This window comes from Salvelinus namaycush, chromosome 33, assembly GCF_016432855.1.
Source record: "Salvelinus namaycush isolate Seneca chromosome 33, SaNama_1.0, whole genome shotgun sequence".
Classification (NCBI taxonomy): domain Eukaryota; kingdom Metazoa; phylum Chordata; class Actinopteri; order Salmoniformes; family Salmonidae; genus Salvelinus; species Salvelinus namaycush.
This window is the reverse complement of record NC_052339.1, coordinates 32,542,915-32,562,487: the sequence shown is the minus strand read 5'-3', so window position 1 is coordinate 32,562,487 and position 19,573 is coordinate 32,542,915. Positions and strand designations below refer to the sequence as shown.

Sequence of the window (19,573 nt, the reverse complement as noted above, 5' to 3'; positions counted from 1 at the left end):
ATACAGAAAATAAATACATTTAATTGAACAACAAAACTGGTCTAATTACCATGTTATTGGTATGTTAGTTGGGTTTATTGCTCCTCAGCTTGTTAAATGAATCTCACCAATCACTTGTGATTGTCTACATGTTATCATAACCAAGAGTATTTGCAAATTCACTGGATATGCCTATGTGGTGTGGATGCTTCTAGAGGGGAATACAGTAGAATAGGGTGATGAGAGTTCTCTCCCTGAGGAGCTTTCAATATGCATGTTTACAGTTAGATATTTAGTTAAGCAGCCAGACATTTAGTTTCTAGATTACAACCTAATCTGCTACCTGATCTGCTAATATAATAAAAACAAATTGTAGAAGTTACTCTGTAAATGGAACACCTTATCTCACTACATTTTTCTTGCAATAACATCAACCACCACCATATTTGTTCAGCCATCCCCATAGGAAAAATTAATGGCGAAAGAATAGGATTTGGGAATAAATGCTGAAAGTAAGGTCTGAGGTTAACACAGATGTAGGAATAATAGCAGTCAGTTAACAAAGCCTATGATTTTTTTTTATTACATAAATTCTTCCAAATTCACAAAAAGTGACTTTAACTGATGAAGATTATCTCAACAAAACGAATATGATCTCCAAAGCCTGTGTTTATCACCTTCATTTTCGTTATTTAGCCAAAAACCCTCCAAAAACACAATTTTCCTCATTCATAGGCTTTGTCCAACGATCCATTGCGGAGTTAGTGCCTACAAAAAGACGCCATTGATGATAATGCAATCATAGGTCGCAAAACAAATGGGGGAGTGGGCTTTGTGATTGACAGATTTCTAATCGAATCAGATTTTGAAGTGTAAGACAAAATTGTTAAAAAGAGATAATGTGCTGCCAGATATCCAATAGACGCAGGGATGTGTGTCTACAATCATCAACTGACTAATAAAATTGCGAGTTTACGCCCGCAGTGAAACGTAACTCCACCCCCCGGCATCCATTTCTGAACTGAGGGACACGGCGCTAGCGAAGAGAATCCTCGATTTTATGTATATTTCTTCATGTATATCACTGTAGATTATCTTCAGAAAATTCGCGACATAAAACTAAAGTAGCCACTAGTCTGTGAAATAGTAGCATATATTATCCGTTGAACCCGTTCGGACAGAGGCAAGAGTTGAAGCTCGCCTTTTATTTCACGTTTAACTTTCCTAAGCGGCGTGTTCAGCCGTTTTTTTTTTCTTCCTTTGCCCCGCTCACTCTCCCCCCTGTGTGAGTAGTGGCCTGTAACGTTGATTTAGCCACGAGGCGGGTCGGATCAACCGGAATTGGGCGATGGCGGAGTTCGGTAACGGACTGGACTCAGGAATGACGGAGGAATCCCTACTGGACTCAGACCCAGGGCACCCAGAACTAGAAGACCCGGGTGTTGGCGATGAGGAGCCGGGATTAGAGGAAGGAGAAGCTGCAATTGAGGACCCGGTAAGTGAAGGGCATAGTTTATGCCCAAAGCCTCTGTAAAGTTGAGACAAATGTGTATTGTACGGTATGTATTGCGGATGTAAACACGTTATTTTAAGATGGATTTAGCTATATTTATTTACCCCGTGGTGGTATGCGACTGTGACTTATCTCTTGGTCGATATAACCGCCATTGTGGCTCACGCAGTGCAGTATAAATGGGTGGTGACATGCGTGGTTTTGGCGGCCATGTTGGCGCAGCAGCGGTGGTAGTTTCTCTGCAGCAGAGTTGTCGACCTAGTGGGGGGGAAAAAATATTCGTCGCTAAAATGCGAGACCGAGATGTGGACAGGGGCTAGGGTAGGACAGGCGCCATTAGCCGCGGCATTGCGAGTCTATCTGCAGACACGGAGAGAGCTCACGGTAAACACGCCTCTTTTATTTTCTCATACGCTGACAGCTGCTGAAATAGAAGCGTATACATAATATGATAGTCAATTAACAGTCATTGCTAGCTACAAGCAAGCGTTGTAATGTGCTGTTAGCCATCCTTCTAACCGCATATAGCTAAAATGCTAGCAAAGGGTATGTGGCACTTGCGCTATTGTAGGTACGATTGATATGGACATTTAGGCTTGATATAGTGGAGGTATCCGATTCGCTAATTGGGACGATCATGACATGCCCCTTGACACACGTTCATCTTTCCACTTAAGGAATTTAACGTTAGAGGGATATGCACAACACAAGCACTTTTGTGCGAACGGTTAGTCTTTGATGTACTCTTTGAGTACAAGTATTCTGTTAATACATTTGTGGGTCATGGATATTACTGTAGTTGTGTGCAAAGATACGGATTGCCAATACTTTGAAATTAAAGCTTTTGGTTTGCGTTTGAATGTTTTTATAGCTACAATATTTCAGATTTTATACGCACGTGATTGTGTTCGTTGACATAGAATGTGTTCGAAAGCAGTTGTGGGGTGAAGTGTTTATTTTTTATTTATTTTTTTAGGGCTGGGCCCGCATCCTTCTGGTATTTTTTTTTTTTTAGGGCTGGGCTTGCGTCCTAAAATATTTTCAGAAGGGGGAGGGAGGTAAGAGACACTAAATATGCAACAAAATACAGACGGGTATCAGTGATGACCGAGTTAAATAAGCCATGTTGTTTCCATGGATTTCAGTGTCATTTTGAAGCCTGTCAGAGCTGTTGAATTCGTCTATTGGTTGTGGGTGTCAAGACCTGGAATGGATTTCACTGCAATGCAAATGTTGTCATTCAGTGAGTGCATGTCTATCGTTATCTAGTTGAGGATGTGGAACGAGAATGCAGCTGTGTCTGAAATGAATGGTGAATAAATCCTGCCTGTTACAAAGACCCAGCCAGTGGTCATGTGCCAGGCTGTTCCACTCAGAAGCCAGTGTAGAAACGGGGTCAGCTCAGGCTGCTGAAATTTCAATTGTGTTATGTGCATGCAAGTCACGGATGGATATGATGAATATATTCCTTTTGGTTTCTTTTTTTCAGCTGATTTCTGTCCTGACTGATGTGATGTTCTTTGTAATTGATGGGTGTCTCTTTGTTTTATTAAAATATATATATATTAATATGCGTGTTATTTTTTCAGGAGCTGGAGGCAATCAAAGCCCGGGTGCGAGAGATGGAGGAGGAAGCAGAAAAGCTGAAGGAGTTACAGAACGAGGTGGAGAAACAGATGAACCTTAGCCCTCCACCAGGTGAGTTTGTGGGAGGAAATAGTAATGAAGTGCCTCGGAGAATGTCTTCCAAAAATACGTTTGAGAACACCGACTGAATGTTGTATTTCACTGAGGTTTCCAGAGAGCAGATGCAAGACAGAGATTATTATCAGACTCATCCAAATGTATATCTGTTTGTTCTTTAGTTCACCATTTTAAATTTCACTCATTGCTCAATTTTGCTCTCAATAGCCGGTCCCGTCATCATGTCCATCGAGGAGAAAATGGAAGCCGATGCAAGATCAATCTACGTTGGAAACGTAAGGCTTCGCCGCCCCTTAACCTCCCTGCATGTTGTTTGGGTTGCTCTTAGGGATGTAACGATTCACCAATATGCATCGGTCCCAGGTAAAAATGTTTAACATACCAATGCATTTGGTCAGGGGGAGCCCCAAACCAATCCAAATACAAGCATGCATCGATCAGAAAACCTATTCTCACTTTTACAAATCGCCCAATTCACTAATGTTTTTACTCATCGTTTTATCTGTTGTGACGGAATTGATGCGTCCTCTCCTTCAGTTCAGTAACCTATCAAGCTTTTATGCATGTCACTGTGTATGACTGTCACATAACAACTGTGCGGGAGACACAGCTGCTCGCGCCAACAAGAGGTAGGCCTTTCTCTGTTCTGATAGGCTGTTCGAACATCTGTGCGATGTCAAATCATAGGCTTTATTTAGTCGTGACAAGCAATGTCGTTTGCTTCTCACTCAACTAATAGTTAGCAAGTAGGCTGTAGAAAATTGTTTTACCGGGGTTGTGTAGTCTAACCGAGTGGACGCAGCTGCTGATTGGGGTTTTCAATCATTCAGATTGTCCAGGTTCACATAATACATCGTTTTGGTAGTTTTGCTTTAAACAGTCAGTGTGTTTGGTCATTTTTCCATGAGCAGGGTAATTTTCCTTTTTTTTTTTTTTTTTGCTAATAAATATTGCCGTAGTACCAGCTCACCATTTTAATCAGTCGGTGATGGCGATTTCAGATAAGTGGGGGGACAAAAAGCATACATTCCCCACCCCTAATCTGATAGTTGGGTGGTAGATGCTCAGTCTGCTGTATGGGTCAGCTCAGGTACCTACATACACCATTGATATTGAGACACACACAGCCATTTAGTTTAGAGAAGTAAGCTGACAGATCCAGCTCAGAGGCCCAGCTCCTGAGCTCCCATCAGCAGCAGATTTGAATTAAAAATGGAAAATAAATGTCTTCATTCCACACAAAAGTGCATAGACTCCTATTGAACTAAATCGCATCAATTCGTTCCCCTAATCAAACCGAATCACAAGTTCATTTCAAACTTAAGGCCATGTATCTAGATATTTATCGAATAGTTCATGAAAGGAGATGCATGCAAACAGAGCAACCAAGGATGTGTATGTGGTGATTCTCCTTGTCAGGCCTATCAGTTTGCATTTACTATCAGTTTCAAAGGGCTGACTCAAATTTCCACAAATGTCTCGTTGACATTAGTGCAACCATGATGTCCCGTAGTGCATGATTTTCACATGCATTTGTGCAGAAACTTTTAATTTGGGGTTTGGCTCTGAGTGAATTCTCTATATGGAATCGACTAGCCACTCTGTGTTGGTCAGAGGTATCTCACTTGTTCTCCCTCTCTGTGGACAGGTGGATTACGGCGCCACGGCGGAGGAGCTAGAAGCCCACTTCCACGGCTGCGGCTCCGTCAACAGAGTCACCATCCTGTGTGACAAGTTCACAGGGCATCCCAAAGGGTACGTATCTACACCACGTTCCTCCATGTGCTCTTTCACTACAGACCTGCGTCTTCTATCAGTCATCTAGAGCAGTCATTCCCAAACTTTTTATAGTCCCTTACCCCTTCAAACATTCAACCTCCAGCTGTGTACCCCCTCTAGCACCAGGATCAGTGCACTCTCAAATGTTTTTTGTTTTTTTGCCATCATTGTAACCCTGCCACACGAACACTACATTATACATTTATAAAACATAAGAATGAGTGTGAGTTTGTGTCACAACCCGGCTCGTGTGAAGTGACAAAGAGCTTTTATAGAACCAGAGCACAAATATTATTATAATAACAATCAATAATTATGTTCTTTATTTAATCATCTTACATATAAAACCTTATTTGTTCATCAAATTGTGAATAACTCACCACAGGTTAATGAGAAGGGTGTGCTTGAAAGGGTGCACATAACTCTGCAATGTTGTATTGGAGAGCGTCTGTCATCATTTTCCACAGTCTGTGCCTGTATTTAGTTTTCATGCTAGTGAGGGCCGAGAAACCACTCACATAGGTAAGTGGTTGCCAAAGGTATCGGTGTCTTAACAGCACGATTTGCCAAGGCAGGATACTCTGCCCAATCTAGAAATCTGGCAGTGGCTTCTGCTTTTTAATTCAATTTTCTCAGAACCGCTTGTTGCAATTTCAACGAGGCTCTCTTGTTCAGATATCGGTAAGTGTACTGGAGGCAGGGCATGAAAGGAATAACGAATCCAGTTTGTCATCTGTTTTGGGAAAGAACCTGCTTATTTGCGCACCCAACTCACTCAGGTGCTTCGCTATATCACATTTGACATTGTCTGTAAGCTTGAGTTCATTTGCACACAAAAAATGATACAATGAGGGAAAGACCTGTGTGTTATCCTTGTTAATGCCGATAGAGAAGAGCTCCAACTTCTTAATCATAGCCTCAAGTTTGTCCCGCACATTGAATATAGTTGCGGAGAGTCCCTGTAATCCTCAAGTCAGATCATTCAGGCTTGGAAAAACATCACCCAGATAGGCCAGTTGTGTCATCATGCAAGCGGTCAGACAAGTGAAAATTATGGTCATTAAAGAACATTAAGCTCGTTTTTATAAATTGTATTTATACAATTTATTGAGCGACATGTCAATACTTTGATAACCAGAGCACTTCTGTGTTGTAAATGCGTTACATGGTCGCTGCCCATATCATTGCATAGTGCAGAAAATACATGAGAGTTCAGGGGCCTTTCATTAACAAAGTTAACTATTTTCACTGTTGTGTCCAAAACGTCTTTCAAGCCGTTAGGCATTCCCTTGGCAGCAAGAGCCTCTCGGTGGATGCTGCAGTGTACCCAAGTGGCGTTGGGAGCAACTGTTTGCATGCGTGTTACCACTCCACTATGTTTCCCTGTCATGGCTTTTGCTCCATCAGTACAGATACCAACACATCTTGACCACAAGTCCTTTTGATGTCACAAAGCTGTTCAGTACTTTAAAAAATATCCTCTCCTGGTTTCCAGTGCTTTGCAGAAGAGCCGTAATTGCTTCAAAACATCTCCTGCCATGTCACTGATGCGTCGTGAAACAGTGTTTGATCAAGACATTGTCTGTATAGTTTTATTGGCCTTTTCCCCCAGCCATATCCACGGCAGCAGGAAGAGTTAAGTCCTCCACAATAGTATGGGGCTTGCCTGTCCTAGCCACTCGGTAGCTCACCATATAATACTCTTCTAGCCCCTTCTTATTAGTGGTATCTGTTGCTTTTACGCATGTCTTACTACTCGATAGTTATCTTAATTCTCGCTCAAACTCCCGTGGCTTATTTTTCAAATTGGCATGTTTTGTTTCTAAATATCTGCACAACAGTGAAGGTTTCATTGAATTGTGAGATTGTACTTTGGCACATATAACACACTGTGGCTGAGGAAAGGCACTACTCCCAATATAAGTGAACCCAAATCCATGTAGTGCTCATCATATTTGCTCCTCTTCGATGGTCCAACATCCGTATGTATCTGTTCAGTGTTTTTCCGGGTGAGGGGTTAGTAGCTCTTCTGTTGCATCAGATTCACCCCTGTCAGTGTCCATGCTAGCTGGGCTAACAACAAATGTAGAATTACTGATGCTAGCATTGAATGTGCTTGTGGAAGCAAGACAACTTGTGTCGTTGACAGGTGCAGGTGTAGTACTGCTGGTAGTAGCTGTACTACCAGTAGAGCTGGTATATGTCTTTTTATTTTTTTTATTTTTTACAGTTTTATCAATTTTTGAGCAAACTAAATGAGCAGCAGCTACATTAGTGAGTGGAATTCCCGCAAGAGAGTAACGGTTAATGTGATTGGATGTTAATTATTTGACTAGGCTACTTGTTTTTGACATTGTGGTGGTGTTTTGCTGAACACTAGATGGATATGAGTATACACAAACTACTTTACTAGATTGTAATTGTCTACACTCGATGTGCAGGTTAGCAAAGTAGCCCACTTTAATTCACATGGATGTACAGTGCCTTAAGAAAGTATTCACACCCGTTGACTTTGATTGTTACAAAGTAGTAATACAATTGAATTATTTATTTATTTTTGTCAGCGATAGTGGTGGATTTTTATTTTTTATGGAAAATAAAACACCAAGTGTTCAAGCTCCTGAGTCAACACATGTTAGAATCACCTTTTGGCAGCGACTACAGCTAGAGAACGACTGTTAATCGTCCGGGCCAATATTGGCTTTTCTAGAATATCTGCTTTGCTGATAGTCCCTCTACATAGCAAAACTGTTGCTATGCCAGCCGTCACTCACGCCTGAGCCATGCGCACTGCACAATGCTGAGGAATGTCTAACCGGGAAAACCAGCAGCAAGCTAGTTCATTCTCCAACACAAAGGTGCAATCTTGAGACATGGATGAATTGACACAGTGACCAAAATCAAACTCCTGTTGCGAATATTTGTTTATGTAAATCACTAATTCTCACAATAAATACCCTGAATTTATGCAATAACGATAAATAGAACAAGTTTCTAACACTAAACCGCACCAGCGTTTTGTAATTTTTTTTTAATGATCCTTTAAACAGAAAAAATATATAAACGCAACATGTGAAGTGTTGGTTTCATGAGCTGAAATAAAAGATCCCAGAAATGTTCCATATGCACAAAAAGCTTATTTCTCTCACTTTGTGCACAATTTAGTTTACATCTCAATGGTACGCATTTCTCCTTTGACAAGATAATCCATCCACCTGACAGATGTGGCATGTCAAGAAGCTGATTAAACAGCATGATCCTTACTCAGGTTCACCTTGTGCTGGGGGACAATAAGGCCACTCTAAAATGTGCAGTTTTGTTATACAACACAATGCCACATGTCTCAAGTTGAGGGAGTGCCCAATTGGCATGCTGACTGCAGGAATGTCCACCAGTGCTGTTTCCGGGAAAATGTATTGTTAATTTTTCTACCATAAGCCACCTCCAACTTTGTTTTAGAGAATTTGGCAGTATGTCCAACTGGAGACCATGTGTAATCGTTTCGAACTTCACATTTATCTAGTCTAGGCATCTTATCGCAATGAACGATATCAGCAAAATGCCTGCGGTAAGTGGCCGGTGTCAATAATTTCCGGTTTATTGTCCCAGCTGTAATGGAGCACAAATGTTTTCTTTTCTGACACAAGCCATGCACAATTCATGACTAGTGTCAGTATTTCCCCTATATTAATTTAATTCCTCTATAAATTTCTTACCACCGCTGCCAAAAATAAGTACAAATAAATAAATATACACACACACACATTACCACATGAACAAAACATTAAGAACACCTTCCTAATATTGAGTTGCACCCCTTTCCTTCAGAACAGCCTCAATTCGTCGGGGCATGCACTCTATAAGGTGTTCTGTGGGAAGTATTGGTCCAGCATCCCTGGTCCATGTTGACTCCAATGTTTCCCACAGTTGTCAATTTGGCTGTATGTCCTTTGGGTGGTGGACCATTCTTGATACACAGGGGAAACCTTTGAGCATGAAAAACCCAGCAGCGTTGCAGTTCTTGACACACTTAAACCAGATGCACCTGCTACTATACCCTGTTTTAAAGGCACTTCAATCTTTTGTCTTGCCCTTTCACCCTCTGAATGGCACACATCATTGATGTGAGGCTCTTTTTCTCACTCTCTTCTCCATCTACACTGATTTGAAATTGATGTAACTTGTTAAATCCACAAGGGATCGTAGCTTTGGCCTGTATTCACCTGGGCAGTTGGTCATAAGAGCAGTGGTGCTGTACAGTGTATAGTTCTGCTTTTAAAAAGTTGCTCGCTCAATGACTTAAGTCTGTGGAAACAGCTAGCACCCCCCCCACACCACCCTTGTCTTGTGGTAGAGACAAACTTTGGAAGGTACTACACTGTGCACAGACCCCCTCGTACACTCGACGTTGTCGAAATATGTAGAGTTTCCTTGTAGGCCTGTTTGCTCAACCACGAGCATTAATGAGGTCAGACACTGATGTTGAGCAATTAGGCCTGGCTCGCCGTCGGCGTTCCAATTCATCTCAATGGTGTTCGATGCGGTTGAGGTCAGGGCTCTATGCAGGCCAGTCAAGTTCTTCCACACCGATCTGAACAAACCATTTCTGTATGGACCTCGCTTTGTGCATGGGGGCATTGTCATGCTGAAACAGGAAAGGGCCTTCCCCAAAAACAGCCCGAGACCATTATTCCTCCTCCACCAAACTTTACAGTTGGCACTATGCATTGGGGCAGGTAGCGTTCTCCTGGCATCCGCCAAACCCAGACTTGTCTGTCGGACTGCCAGAAGGTGCCGTGTGATTCATCACTCCAGAGAACGTGTTTCCACTGCGCCAGAGTCCAATGAAGGCAAGCTTTACACCACTCCAGCTGACACTTGGCATTGTGATCTGCGGCTGCTCGGCCATGGAAACCCATTTCATGAAGCTCTCGACGAACAGTTCTTGTGCTGACGTTGCTTCCAGAGGCAGTTTGCAACTTGGTAGTGAGTGTTGCAACTGAGGACATGCAATTTTTATGCGCTTCAAAACTCGGTGGTCCCGTTCTGTGAGCTTGTGTGGCCTACCACTTCGCGGCGGAGCCGTTGTTGCTTCTAGAAGTTATCACTTTACAATAACAGCACTGACATCTGATGCTTAAAGCTAGTGAGGGAGATACGAGTCTCCAGATTCAGTGAGTATTTTTTTTGCGGAATTTATTCCAGTCATTGGCAGCAGAGAACTGGAAGGAGAGGCAGCCAAAGGAGGAATTGGCTTTGGGGGTGACCAGTGAGATATACATGCTGGAGCGCGTGCTACGGGTGGGTGCTGCTATGGTGACCAGTGAGCTGAGATAAGGTGGGGCGTTACCTAGCAAAGACTTATAGGTGACCTGGAGCCAGTGGGTTTGGCGACGAGTATGAAGCGAGGGCCAGCCAACGAGAGCATACAGGTCGCAGTGGTGGGTAGTATATGGTGCTTTGGTGACAACGGATGGGACTGTGATAGACTGCATCCAATTTGCCGAGTAGAAGAGTGTTGGAGACTATTTTGTAAATGACATCGCCGAAGTCAAGGATCGGTAGGATAGTCAGTTTTACGAGGGTATGTTTGGCAGCATGAGTGAAGGCTGCTTTGTTGTGAAATAGGAAGCCGATTCTAGATTTATTTTTGGATTGGAGATGCTTAACGTGAGTATGGAAGGAGAGTTTACAGTCTAACCAGACACCTAGGTATTTGTAGTTGTCCACATGTTCTAGGTCAGAACCGTCCAGAGTAGTGATGCTAGATGGGCGGGCGGGTGCGGGCTTACAGTTGACCAGGGCAGAAACTGCCTTGTTGGAAAGGTGGTATCCTATGACTGTGCCATGTTGAAAGTCACAGCTGTTCAGTACGGGCCATTCTACTGCCAATGTTTGTCTGTGGAGATTGCGTCGCTGTGTGCTTGATTTTTGTGGGTGTGGCAGAAATGGCCGAAACCACTAATTTGAAGGGGTGTCCACATACTTTTGTATGCCTCTGTAGATTATAGCATACTGAATTTTGATCAGTTTTGAAAATAAAACATTTCATGCCGGGGGGGGGGGGATTGATCTGGTAAAAGGCTGACATTACAAGAAAAAAAAGACTAGCTTGATGTCTTCGATCGTCTAGCAAGTCGTTCATATGCTAATAATCAAAATAAAGAGGTCTTGCACTGCTACCCTCAGCATTCATTATTCCCAGAGGATCAGAACAAGCAATGGAAACTGAATTTATCCTCAGTGCGGGGGGGCATCCTGGTGCATGAAGGCTACACCTACAGATGGGAGTGACAGAATGTTCTATTGTTTCCCTGACAACAATAAATGTTGCTGATGTGCTGTTTTTTAATGATAGGGTAAGATGGGTGGGTTTTAGGGTAAGATGGGTGGGTTTTAGGGTAAGATGGGTGGGTTTTGGGGTAAGATGGGCGCGTTTTAATTTAGATGGATGTGGGTTGTAGGGTAGATGGGTGCGTTTTTCTTCCTACACATGCACATTCTTTAATAACAGACTCAAACACAATCGTGCTGTAGTTAACATACTAAAGAATGTGAAACAAGGTTGTGTAAGAGACTCAAATCACAATCATACAATAGGCTACAGCTGGCTTCACAGCTTCCCTGGGTAACTCTGTTTTGTGGTCTCGTGCGGACGTTCACGGTAAAATATTACGCATTGTGTCGGCGCTGCGACCTTACTGTTTAAAGTTTTTTTTTTTTACCTTTTAACTAAAGTCGGTTAAGAACAAATTCTTATTTAAAATGATGGCCTTTGCCACCACTGCTGAAGTACTGCAAATTAATAAGTTAATTGCACACTGTGACTCCCAATTCCCAGTAATGTCACATTAGTTGAGTTATAGCTTATTCTAATAGCCTGGAGGGGTCTATTCTGAAGTGCGTAGAAACTGGTGAGCTGGTTTTTCAACTTTTAAGCGTTGTTAATCACACAGTTTATTCTCGTTAAGGGAATTGAGAAAAAGGAGATGTCTACGTTTGTTTAGTGGATTGTGCTTTGAGACTTTTTTAGTGTCAATATTTCCGTTCTCTGCGATTGTCGTTTGTGACACATTTTTATATTTCTGCTGCTGTTTTAGGTTTGCCTATATCGAGTTTTCAGACAAGGAGTCTGTGAGGACGGCCATGGCATTGGACGAGTCTCTGTTCAGAGGAAGGCAGATTAAGGTAAGGACGCGACAATGTCTACACATTAGGTGGAGGCTGCTGAGGGGAGGACGGCTCACAGTAGCTGGAACCTAATGGCATCAAACAGAGAAACCATGAATTTGAGATCATTCTGCTCCAGGTATTACCACAAACCCCTCCCCAATTAAGGTGCCACCAGCCTCCTGTGATGGCATTTCCATTTGAGTCATTTGGCAGACACTCTTATCCAGAATGACCTACAGTTAGTGTATTCATCTTGAGATAGTTTGGTTACACAACCACATCTGTCATGGTAAGTACATTTTCCTCCAGTAGTTATCAGCAATGTCAGCACTAGTAGGAAAAATTCAAGTGCCGGTGTCGATTCAACTAAAGAACTGGGATAATATCAGGATTTTGACCCATGTATCTGTCTATGAAGTGAATTTCCGTTAGATTTCCTACATTGACTGAGACTGATATGACCCTGTGCTAGTGTCTGACCTGTGGAGTCCTGTTTCCCCTCGCTCTTGGTTCTGGCAGGTGGGGGTGAAGAGGACCAACAGGCCAGGCATCAGCACCACAGACCGCGGGTTCCCCCGGGCCCGCTTCCGCTCACGAGGAGGCAACTTTAACTCGTCACGTGCACGTTACTACAGTGGCTACGCACCGCCCAGAGGCAGAGGACGGGCCTTCAGGTGAGCACCCTGAGATTGGGAGACAGCTGGCCATTACCGGAGGGAGGAGGAATATGGAGAAGTGAAGGGGCAGAAGACTGAGTAGTGAGATTATAGAAGTAGTGGGGGATGAACAGAACAGGAGATGGTTAGCAGGGGGAGAGAAGAGGACCCCCCGAAGTGTTGTTAGCCCCGGGAGGGGGGGGGGGGGTGGCTAGCCCCGGGGGGTGAATTCTCATAGCATCCCCTGTCCTAGACTCTGTCCATCAAGAAGTGTCTATGGGCTGAAACTGGCCATATAGAGAATCATTGAGAAGGCATGTCAGTAGTGGGAGGAGACTGAATCTGTGGCTGACATTGATGAACATCACTACAGCCATATCAGTGAAGGTGTTTCCACAGCAGAGTGGAGGAAAGGTTTCCTTTAGTGGGGTTATGTTGAGTGGTTTCCTTTAGTGGGGTTGTGGAGAGAGAGACCGGTGGGAGGGATTCGGGTAGGTTAGTTGGGGTGTGTGTGTGGTCTTGTTGCATGTACCACCTATAACTGTTTCAGAGGAGGCAGCTAAACTCTCAGCCCACAGCAGTGAGGTCCTCCCAGGCTGTACATGTATGGGAGGCAGGCTGTTTGTATGGCTTGGAGCTACATTACATATACACACTGACTGAGTGGGCATCTCTCCCACAGTGCTGCTCATTAATGCTAAAGGTGACAGGCAAAGAGTTTCACTTAAATGTCAGTTTGTTCTCATTTGTTCAGTGCTAATGGTCAGATTCTATTTTATAATTTGATCATTAAGATGCCGTGAAGATTTAAATGCAAACACATTTATCTTTGTAGATGCGTTGCTTAAACATTAATTGGCATGTGTATCTATAGTTCAGTTGTTCTAATGATGTACCAGTGTTGAGCAGTAGCCTCTATCCATCCTGTGTTCCATCTCATCAACGCAGTGCTGTGTGTACACCTGTCCTGGGCCAGCTGTGTGTACACCTGTCCTGGGCCAGCTGTGTGTACACCTGTCCTGGGCCAGCTGTGTGTACACCTGTCCTGGGCCAGCTGTGTGTACACCTGTCCTGGGCCGGGCCAGCTGTGTGTTCACCTGTCCTGGGCCAGCTGTGTGTACACCTGTCCTGGGCCAGCTGTGTGTTCACCTGTCCTGGGCCAGCTGTGTGTTCACCTGTCCTGGGCCAGCTGTGTGTTCACCTGTCCTGGGCCAGCTGTGTGTTCACCTGTCCTGGGCCGGGCCAGCTGTGTGTACACCTGTCCTGGGCCGGGCCAGCTGTGTGTACACCTGTCCTGGGCCGGGCCAGCTGTGTGTACACCTGTCCTGGGCCGGGCCAGCTGTGTGTACACCTGTCCTGGGCCGGGCCAGCTGTGTGTACACCTGTCCTGGGCCGGGCCAGCTGTGTGTACACCTGTCCTGGGCCGGGCCAGCTGTGTGTACACCTGTCCTGGGCCGGGCCAGCTGTGTGTACACCTGTCCTGGGCCGGGCCAGCTGTGTGTACACCTGTCCTGGGCCGGGCCAGCTGTGTGTACACCTGTCCTGGGCCGGGCCAGCTGTGTGTACACCTGTCCTGGGCCGGGCCAGCTGTGTGTACACCTGTCCTGGGCCGGGCCAGCTGTGTGTACACCTGTCCTGGGCCGGGCCAGCTGTGTGTACACCTGTCCTGGGCCGGGCCAGCTGTGTGTACACCTGTCCTGGGCCGGGCCAGCTGTGTGTACACCTGTCCTGGGCCGGGCCAGCTGTGTGTACACCTGTCCTGGGCCGGGCCAGCTGTGTGTACACCTGTCCTGGGCCGGGCCAGCTGTGTGTACACCTGTCCTGGGCCGGGCCAGCTGTGTGTACACCTGTCCTGGGCCGGGCCAGCTGTGTGTACACCTGTCCTGGGCCGGGCCAGCTGTGTGTACACCTGTCCTGGGCCGGGCCAGCTGTGTGTACACCTGTCCTGGGCCGGGCCAGCTGTGTGTACACCTGTCCTGGGCCGGGCCAGCTGTGTGTACACCTGTCCTGGGCCGGGCCAGCTGTGTGTACACCTGTCCTGGGCCAGGTGCTCCAGAGCCGTGTTTTGCCTGTGACCTTTTTCAAAAGCAACACCCCTGGTATCTGGATTTGTTTTCAATCTGTACAAAAGCTTGCCCCCTATGTATGTAAAACCTGGAGTGGATCAAAGCGCTGTGCACTGGGAGTCTGGTGTGTCTCCCTGGAGTGTGTGTCCTGCTGTGTCTCTCAGTGTGAGGTGAGAGGGGGGTTCCCGTGATGACTCATTGAGCGCTCACAGTGGGCCTCACGCTGGAGCTCTGTCTCTGGCCCCATGTCCTGTTTTTTTTTTTTATTGTTTTTTTATAAGCATTGCTGAGAAGAGGGGCTGCAGAGCAAGCGCAATGAGCATCCTCACCAACTGACAGATTCTGACCAATGGACCAACCTTTCCACTCACTACTAGCCAATGGTGTCAGTTTAGTCCTATGTAGTAGTACCTCATTGGCCACTCTATGGGAGTTGATATGATCGTCAATCACTGAACGATAAAATCTTTTAGAGGCTCAACTTTTGAAGTCCTATTTAACACATTTTGTAAGGATGACATCCTGGTGAGTGTAAATGATTTGGTGCCAGTCCCAATCGTATGCCCACCACACTCATATACATAGCTCAGACATAGACTAGCCTGGGAACAGGTGGCCCACTATAGGGAGATGAAAAGCATGAGTCCGGATGCTTTGCCTTGCTCCTAAAACCAACTGTGTTAACTACACATTGGTGCATCAGACACACAGGCTAGATGTCCCCTTGGTCAGACATTCCCACCCACTGCCTTCACTTCCAGAATGGAGGGTTCATTCCTGCAGCCTGATTTTGACCACAGCATTCTAACCACTGGTTTCTACTCATATGACCTGTGTGTTTGTGGGTACTGGATGCCTGGGTTTGATGGTCGTGTGTGTGAGACGGGGTTTCTGTTAGCTGGTAATAGGCAGCTTTTGTCTGGTTGTTTTTCTTTTTTAGAAAAAAGGCGAGAAATAAAATTGGTGTTGACCAATTGTCCGGGAGAACAAAATATCACATTGTGGGATAATGCATTATTTTTTTTTTGCCTATTAATTGATGTAAATGCATTTGACTGGTCGTTCTTATTGGTCTATAGGCTAATTTGTATAATTTAGTGAAATTAAATTGGCACGTGTACAGTATATTTATGTATCTTATTTATCACACGTCTACCTATACAGAGCCTTTGAGTGTAAAATCTGTCGGACCGAGCGAGATGCTGCATCTTGTGGTGCTTTCAAGACGACGTCAAATAATGACGTGGGAGATTTTGAAAGACTCCTCAGTTCCTGAGTTGGAATTCCCGAGTTGGATGACCGTTCAAAACGATATTTCGGCGGTCGTATTTTCCCCCCAGTTTTTAAACGCGTCGTCAAACGGCAACGATAGGCAGGCTTCAGCAGTGTGTCGCTCCACTTTGCGATGGCCTCGAGGCAGTATGCATTCTGAAAACACACACAATTGTTTGAAACCTGAATGTTTTGCTACATATGAGGGGTGTTTTACCTTGCTTCAAAATGAGCTTATTAGATCTCTCTCTAAAGCTCTACCAGATTTTCATCTGTCACATCAAACCGCTCGCTTGTGCAATGCCATTTTTACAACAGCGTTTTCCTGCCAATTGCATTATGGGATGAACATTCATGTATAGCTTACTGCCTTGTGCGCATTGCTGCGTTTTATAATGTGAGGATATAATAGTTCATCAACATTTTAAGCTAAACGTTCTGATCTGTTGCATCAGACTCGTTGCTTTGAATGTTTGTATTATGTAGCTGTACTGCTTTCGGTCATTTTGAGCACTGTGGGTGAACGTGTTAATTAGGTCACTCACCCAATGCATATGGGTCCAGTACACTTCTCAAACATCCGGTAGAAATGTTTTAAATGTTTCTGGTCAAATGTCCGGCTCCACATTTTTCCGAATGGAAACCCTTTTGTGTGAGTGGAAAAGCAACGTGTGATGATTGCGCTTTGATGCTGTGTTTGAGTGATGGTGCAGTCCAGGTTGTCAGAAGAAGGGGTCAGTCAAGTCTGCGTGCTGAAGCTATATGTGTTGCCCTTCCTAGCATGTGCCATGTGAATGACTTTGACTCTTCTGTGGGGTGAGATGGAGGCTTCTGTCCTCAGGGTCTCTCCCAACAGCGACCTCGGGGGGGCCGCTCTCGCAGAGAGAAAGAGAGAGAGAAAGAGGGAGAGAGTGCCTCACTGTCCCACACACCCCACACCATTATTTCTATAGTCCTGTATAATCTGAGAATCAGATATTTTACTGTTGGCGAAGCTGTTCTCTGCTTCTTTCTGTACTGTTAATTCGTAATCGTAATAATTTGAAATTGTGGTAATTCAACACTTATCAAATAAAGGCACAATACCATTAAGATGGTATACATGTCATCCTACCAACAATTTGTGTATACTTAAAACTATTATTCATACATATATTTTACCCTTCAGTTTACCTCGGATTGACTACTCATCAGGCCCTTTTCTACCTGCACACTAACAACCACACTACACACCCTAAAATTGGTATCCGTCTTTAAGCCAATCAAGAAACTCACCCTCTTTTTCTCTCTCTTTTCCAGGGGCCGAGGGCGAACAACATCGTGGTATTCCCCTTACTAATACCCCCACCCCCTACTATCACCCCATGTCCCCATACAAAAAAAAGAATGAAAAAAAAAAAGTCCCAGGAAAAAACACTGAGAAGGAAAAAAAAGACGAAAAAAAAAAATAACAGTATTCTCCTGGACAGACAGACTGACTGGCCACAGTGTGTGATTGTGTGTGAGCGTGCGTGTGCGGAGGTGGTGCGGTCACCCTGGTAATGTATCTGATGGCCGTCGGAGATTTGGTGGCATTTCTTTTTTGAGAAGATGTTATCTCAGGCTGCAGATTTGTCTCCTTTGTCTGGCTGTGACCCTCACACCCAACACAGCCCCCAAATGCTTGCATTCGAAAAAGCAAATGTCGACGAGAGGAGGTTTATTTTTGTTTTTTTTATGTACCGTATATGTTAAACTTCCAAGAGCAAGAATATTGTTTATTTTTTAAGTTGTGGTGTTGGGAGTTGTCATTTTCTCTCTGTTCTCTGATCAGTTACAACTCACCCCACTCCTTAACTCTCACTACTTTTGCTACCATCTTCTCCCTCTGGTTCCATCTCACGCTCTCTTGTGTTCAGTATCTTAACAGCTGTGACTTCTGTTCAGTGGGCTATTTTTTTATATATATTTTTTAGTTTATTTGTTTTTTTGTCTATTGTACCTTTCCTTTTAAGTCTGTAGCATTCACCCCAAGAAGGCATGGCCAGAGCTCTGCCAACTTTTCTGTTTAGTTTTTTTTTTGTAGGCCTCAAACTTTTTCCCCCTCTTCTTGCACCCCTCTGCCTTTCTATGCTGCTACTTCTACCATTTTGTCCTTCACCTCTTCTGCTCATCTCTTTCTCCTTCTCTCCTCTCTGTGTATATTAGACCACTTCTTGTCGTTTCAGGTTTCAGGACCAGTGGAGGCTGACAACCCCTCCTCCGGCCGCGGCGCCCCCCAATGTCTCGGCAGGGTCTCTTTCTCTCTCTGCTCCTGCTATGCACACTCACCCCATCCTGTCTGTGTGGGGGGGAGGGGGTCAGGGCGACCACAGGGCAACCGCAGGGGGCGTTTACTACAACAAGCGTTGAGTTGACTTACTCACCCGGCACGCACTCACACATACTAGGCCCACACACTTCAGACACCACACAACCAAACAACCACACATATTTATATAGCGAGAGCTAGTCAAGATGGCAGAAGATGTTTTAATTGGGAGTGAGAAAGACCGGACCAGATGAGGGGTGGGGGGGTTCCAGGGCCTGTCTTTAACAGTGCGTAGTGCAGCCACGGCTTGTCGAGGACTAGGAGTGGGGCTAAAGGCATCGATTTAATTTAATAGCCGTGGGGGCGGGGCTTTTATTTTAGGGGGGGTCGGTTTGTGTGGAGAGGTTTGAATTTTTGAAACGGGAGAGTGGGTTAAACAAAAAAAAGATGTTTTGCTTTTTTTTTTATTTTTAACCCATTAGTCTGTAATTAGAAAAAAAATAAAAAAATAAAATAAAGACGTGTAAAAATTATTATTTTGTTTGTGAATTTTGTCCCTAGTTACAAAGCATTTTAAAATCGGTTCTTGAAAATAAAGCTGGGAGAATTCTGAACCTAATGACTGACATTCTGCAGTATTTTTAATATCAGTATAGTTTCAAATGTCTTTCAGTTCTTTAAAGGTGCAAAATGCAGAAATCATTGTACCGTCTAAACGGTTGTGAAATATATTTTCCATAACTATTGTATTTTCAGCGGTTTGAAGCTGGTGTAAAATGTAACAAAACGGGAATCAGAAATAGCGCACAGAACACATCTGCCGCTTCTTAGACTTGCTTTCAATGAGAATTACAGCTCTGTAGCTCACATTTTTGATGTGACTTTGTCCGGCTTGCCCAAATGGTTACATATTGCAGCTCTGAGTGTTGGAGTCTTAGGCTTGTCTTCTCCAGTACCCTCTTTAATAACACGCAGGAGCCTAACACCCCCACGAGGTACAATTACTATTGTAACCATTGTAAATGATTTACTGTAACGTGTCCAAGCCAACTGCATTTTTAAAGTGTTCATACCTTCCACTATTTATTATTATTATTACAAAGCAGTGAATTAGATTCTTAGGATGAAACAATCAAAAACA

General features: G+C 44.4%; 1 protein-coding gene across 2 annotated transcripts; it reads left to right on the top strand.

Annotated features, from left to right (window-relative positions):
* Positions 1–974: 974 nt before the first annotated feature.
* LOC120027727 (polyadenylate-binding protein 2-like) lies at positions 975–18,958 on the top strand. 2 transcript variants are annotated; one of them, XM_038972719.1, is made up of 7 exons: positions 975–1,474; positions 3,082–3,190; positions 3,404–3,471; positions 4,845–4,951; positions 12,076–12,163; positions 12,668–12,822; positions 18,350–18,958. In XM_038972719.1, exons 1-7 carry the CDS (start codon positions 1,328–1,330, stop codon positions 18,531–18,533), a joined length of 858 nt encoding a protein of 285 aa, XP_038828647.1. In that variant the 5' UTR covers positions 975–1,327; the 3' UTR covers positions 18,534–18,958. The 2 variants fall into 2 exon arrangements, with proteins under 2 accessions (XP_038828647.1, XP_038828648.1); XM_038972720.1 differs by lacking the exon at positions 18,350–18,958 and adding an exon at positions 17,442–17,556.
* The last annotated feature ends 615 nt before the right edge of the window (positions 18,959–19,573 follow it).

Bases quoted from the DNA above. Each gene is read 5' to 3' on its own strand.
- LOC120027727 (XM_038972719.1), top strand. From the start codon at position 1,328: ATGGCGGAGTTCGGTAACGGACTGGACTCAGGAATGACGGAGGAATCC. The intron at 3,191-3,403 runs GTGAGTTTGTGG...TGCTCTCAATAG, and splicing joins GAACCTTAGCCCTCCACCAG to CCGGTCCCGTCATCATGTCC. The intron at 12,823-18,349 runs GTGAGCACCCTG...TTGTCGTTTCAG, and splicing joins GGCAGAGGACGGGCCTTCAG to GTTTCAGGACCAGTGGAGGC.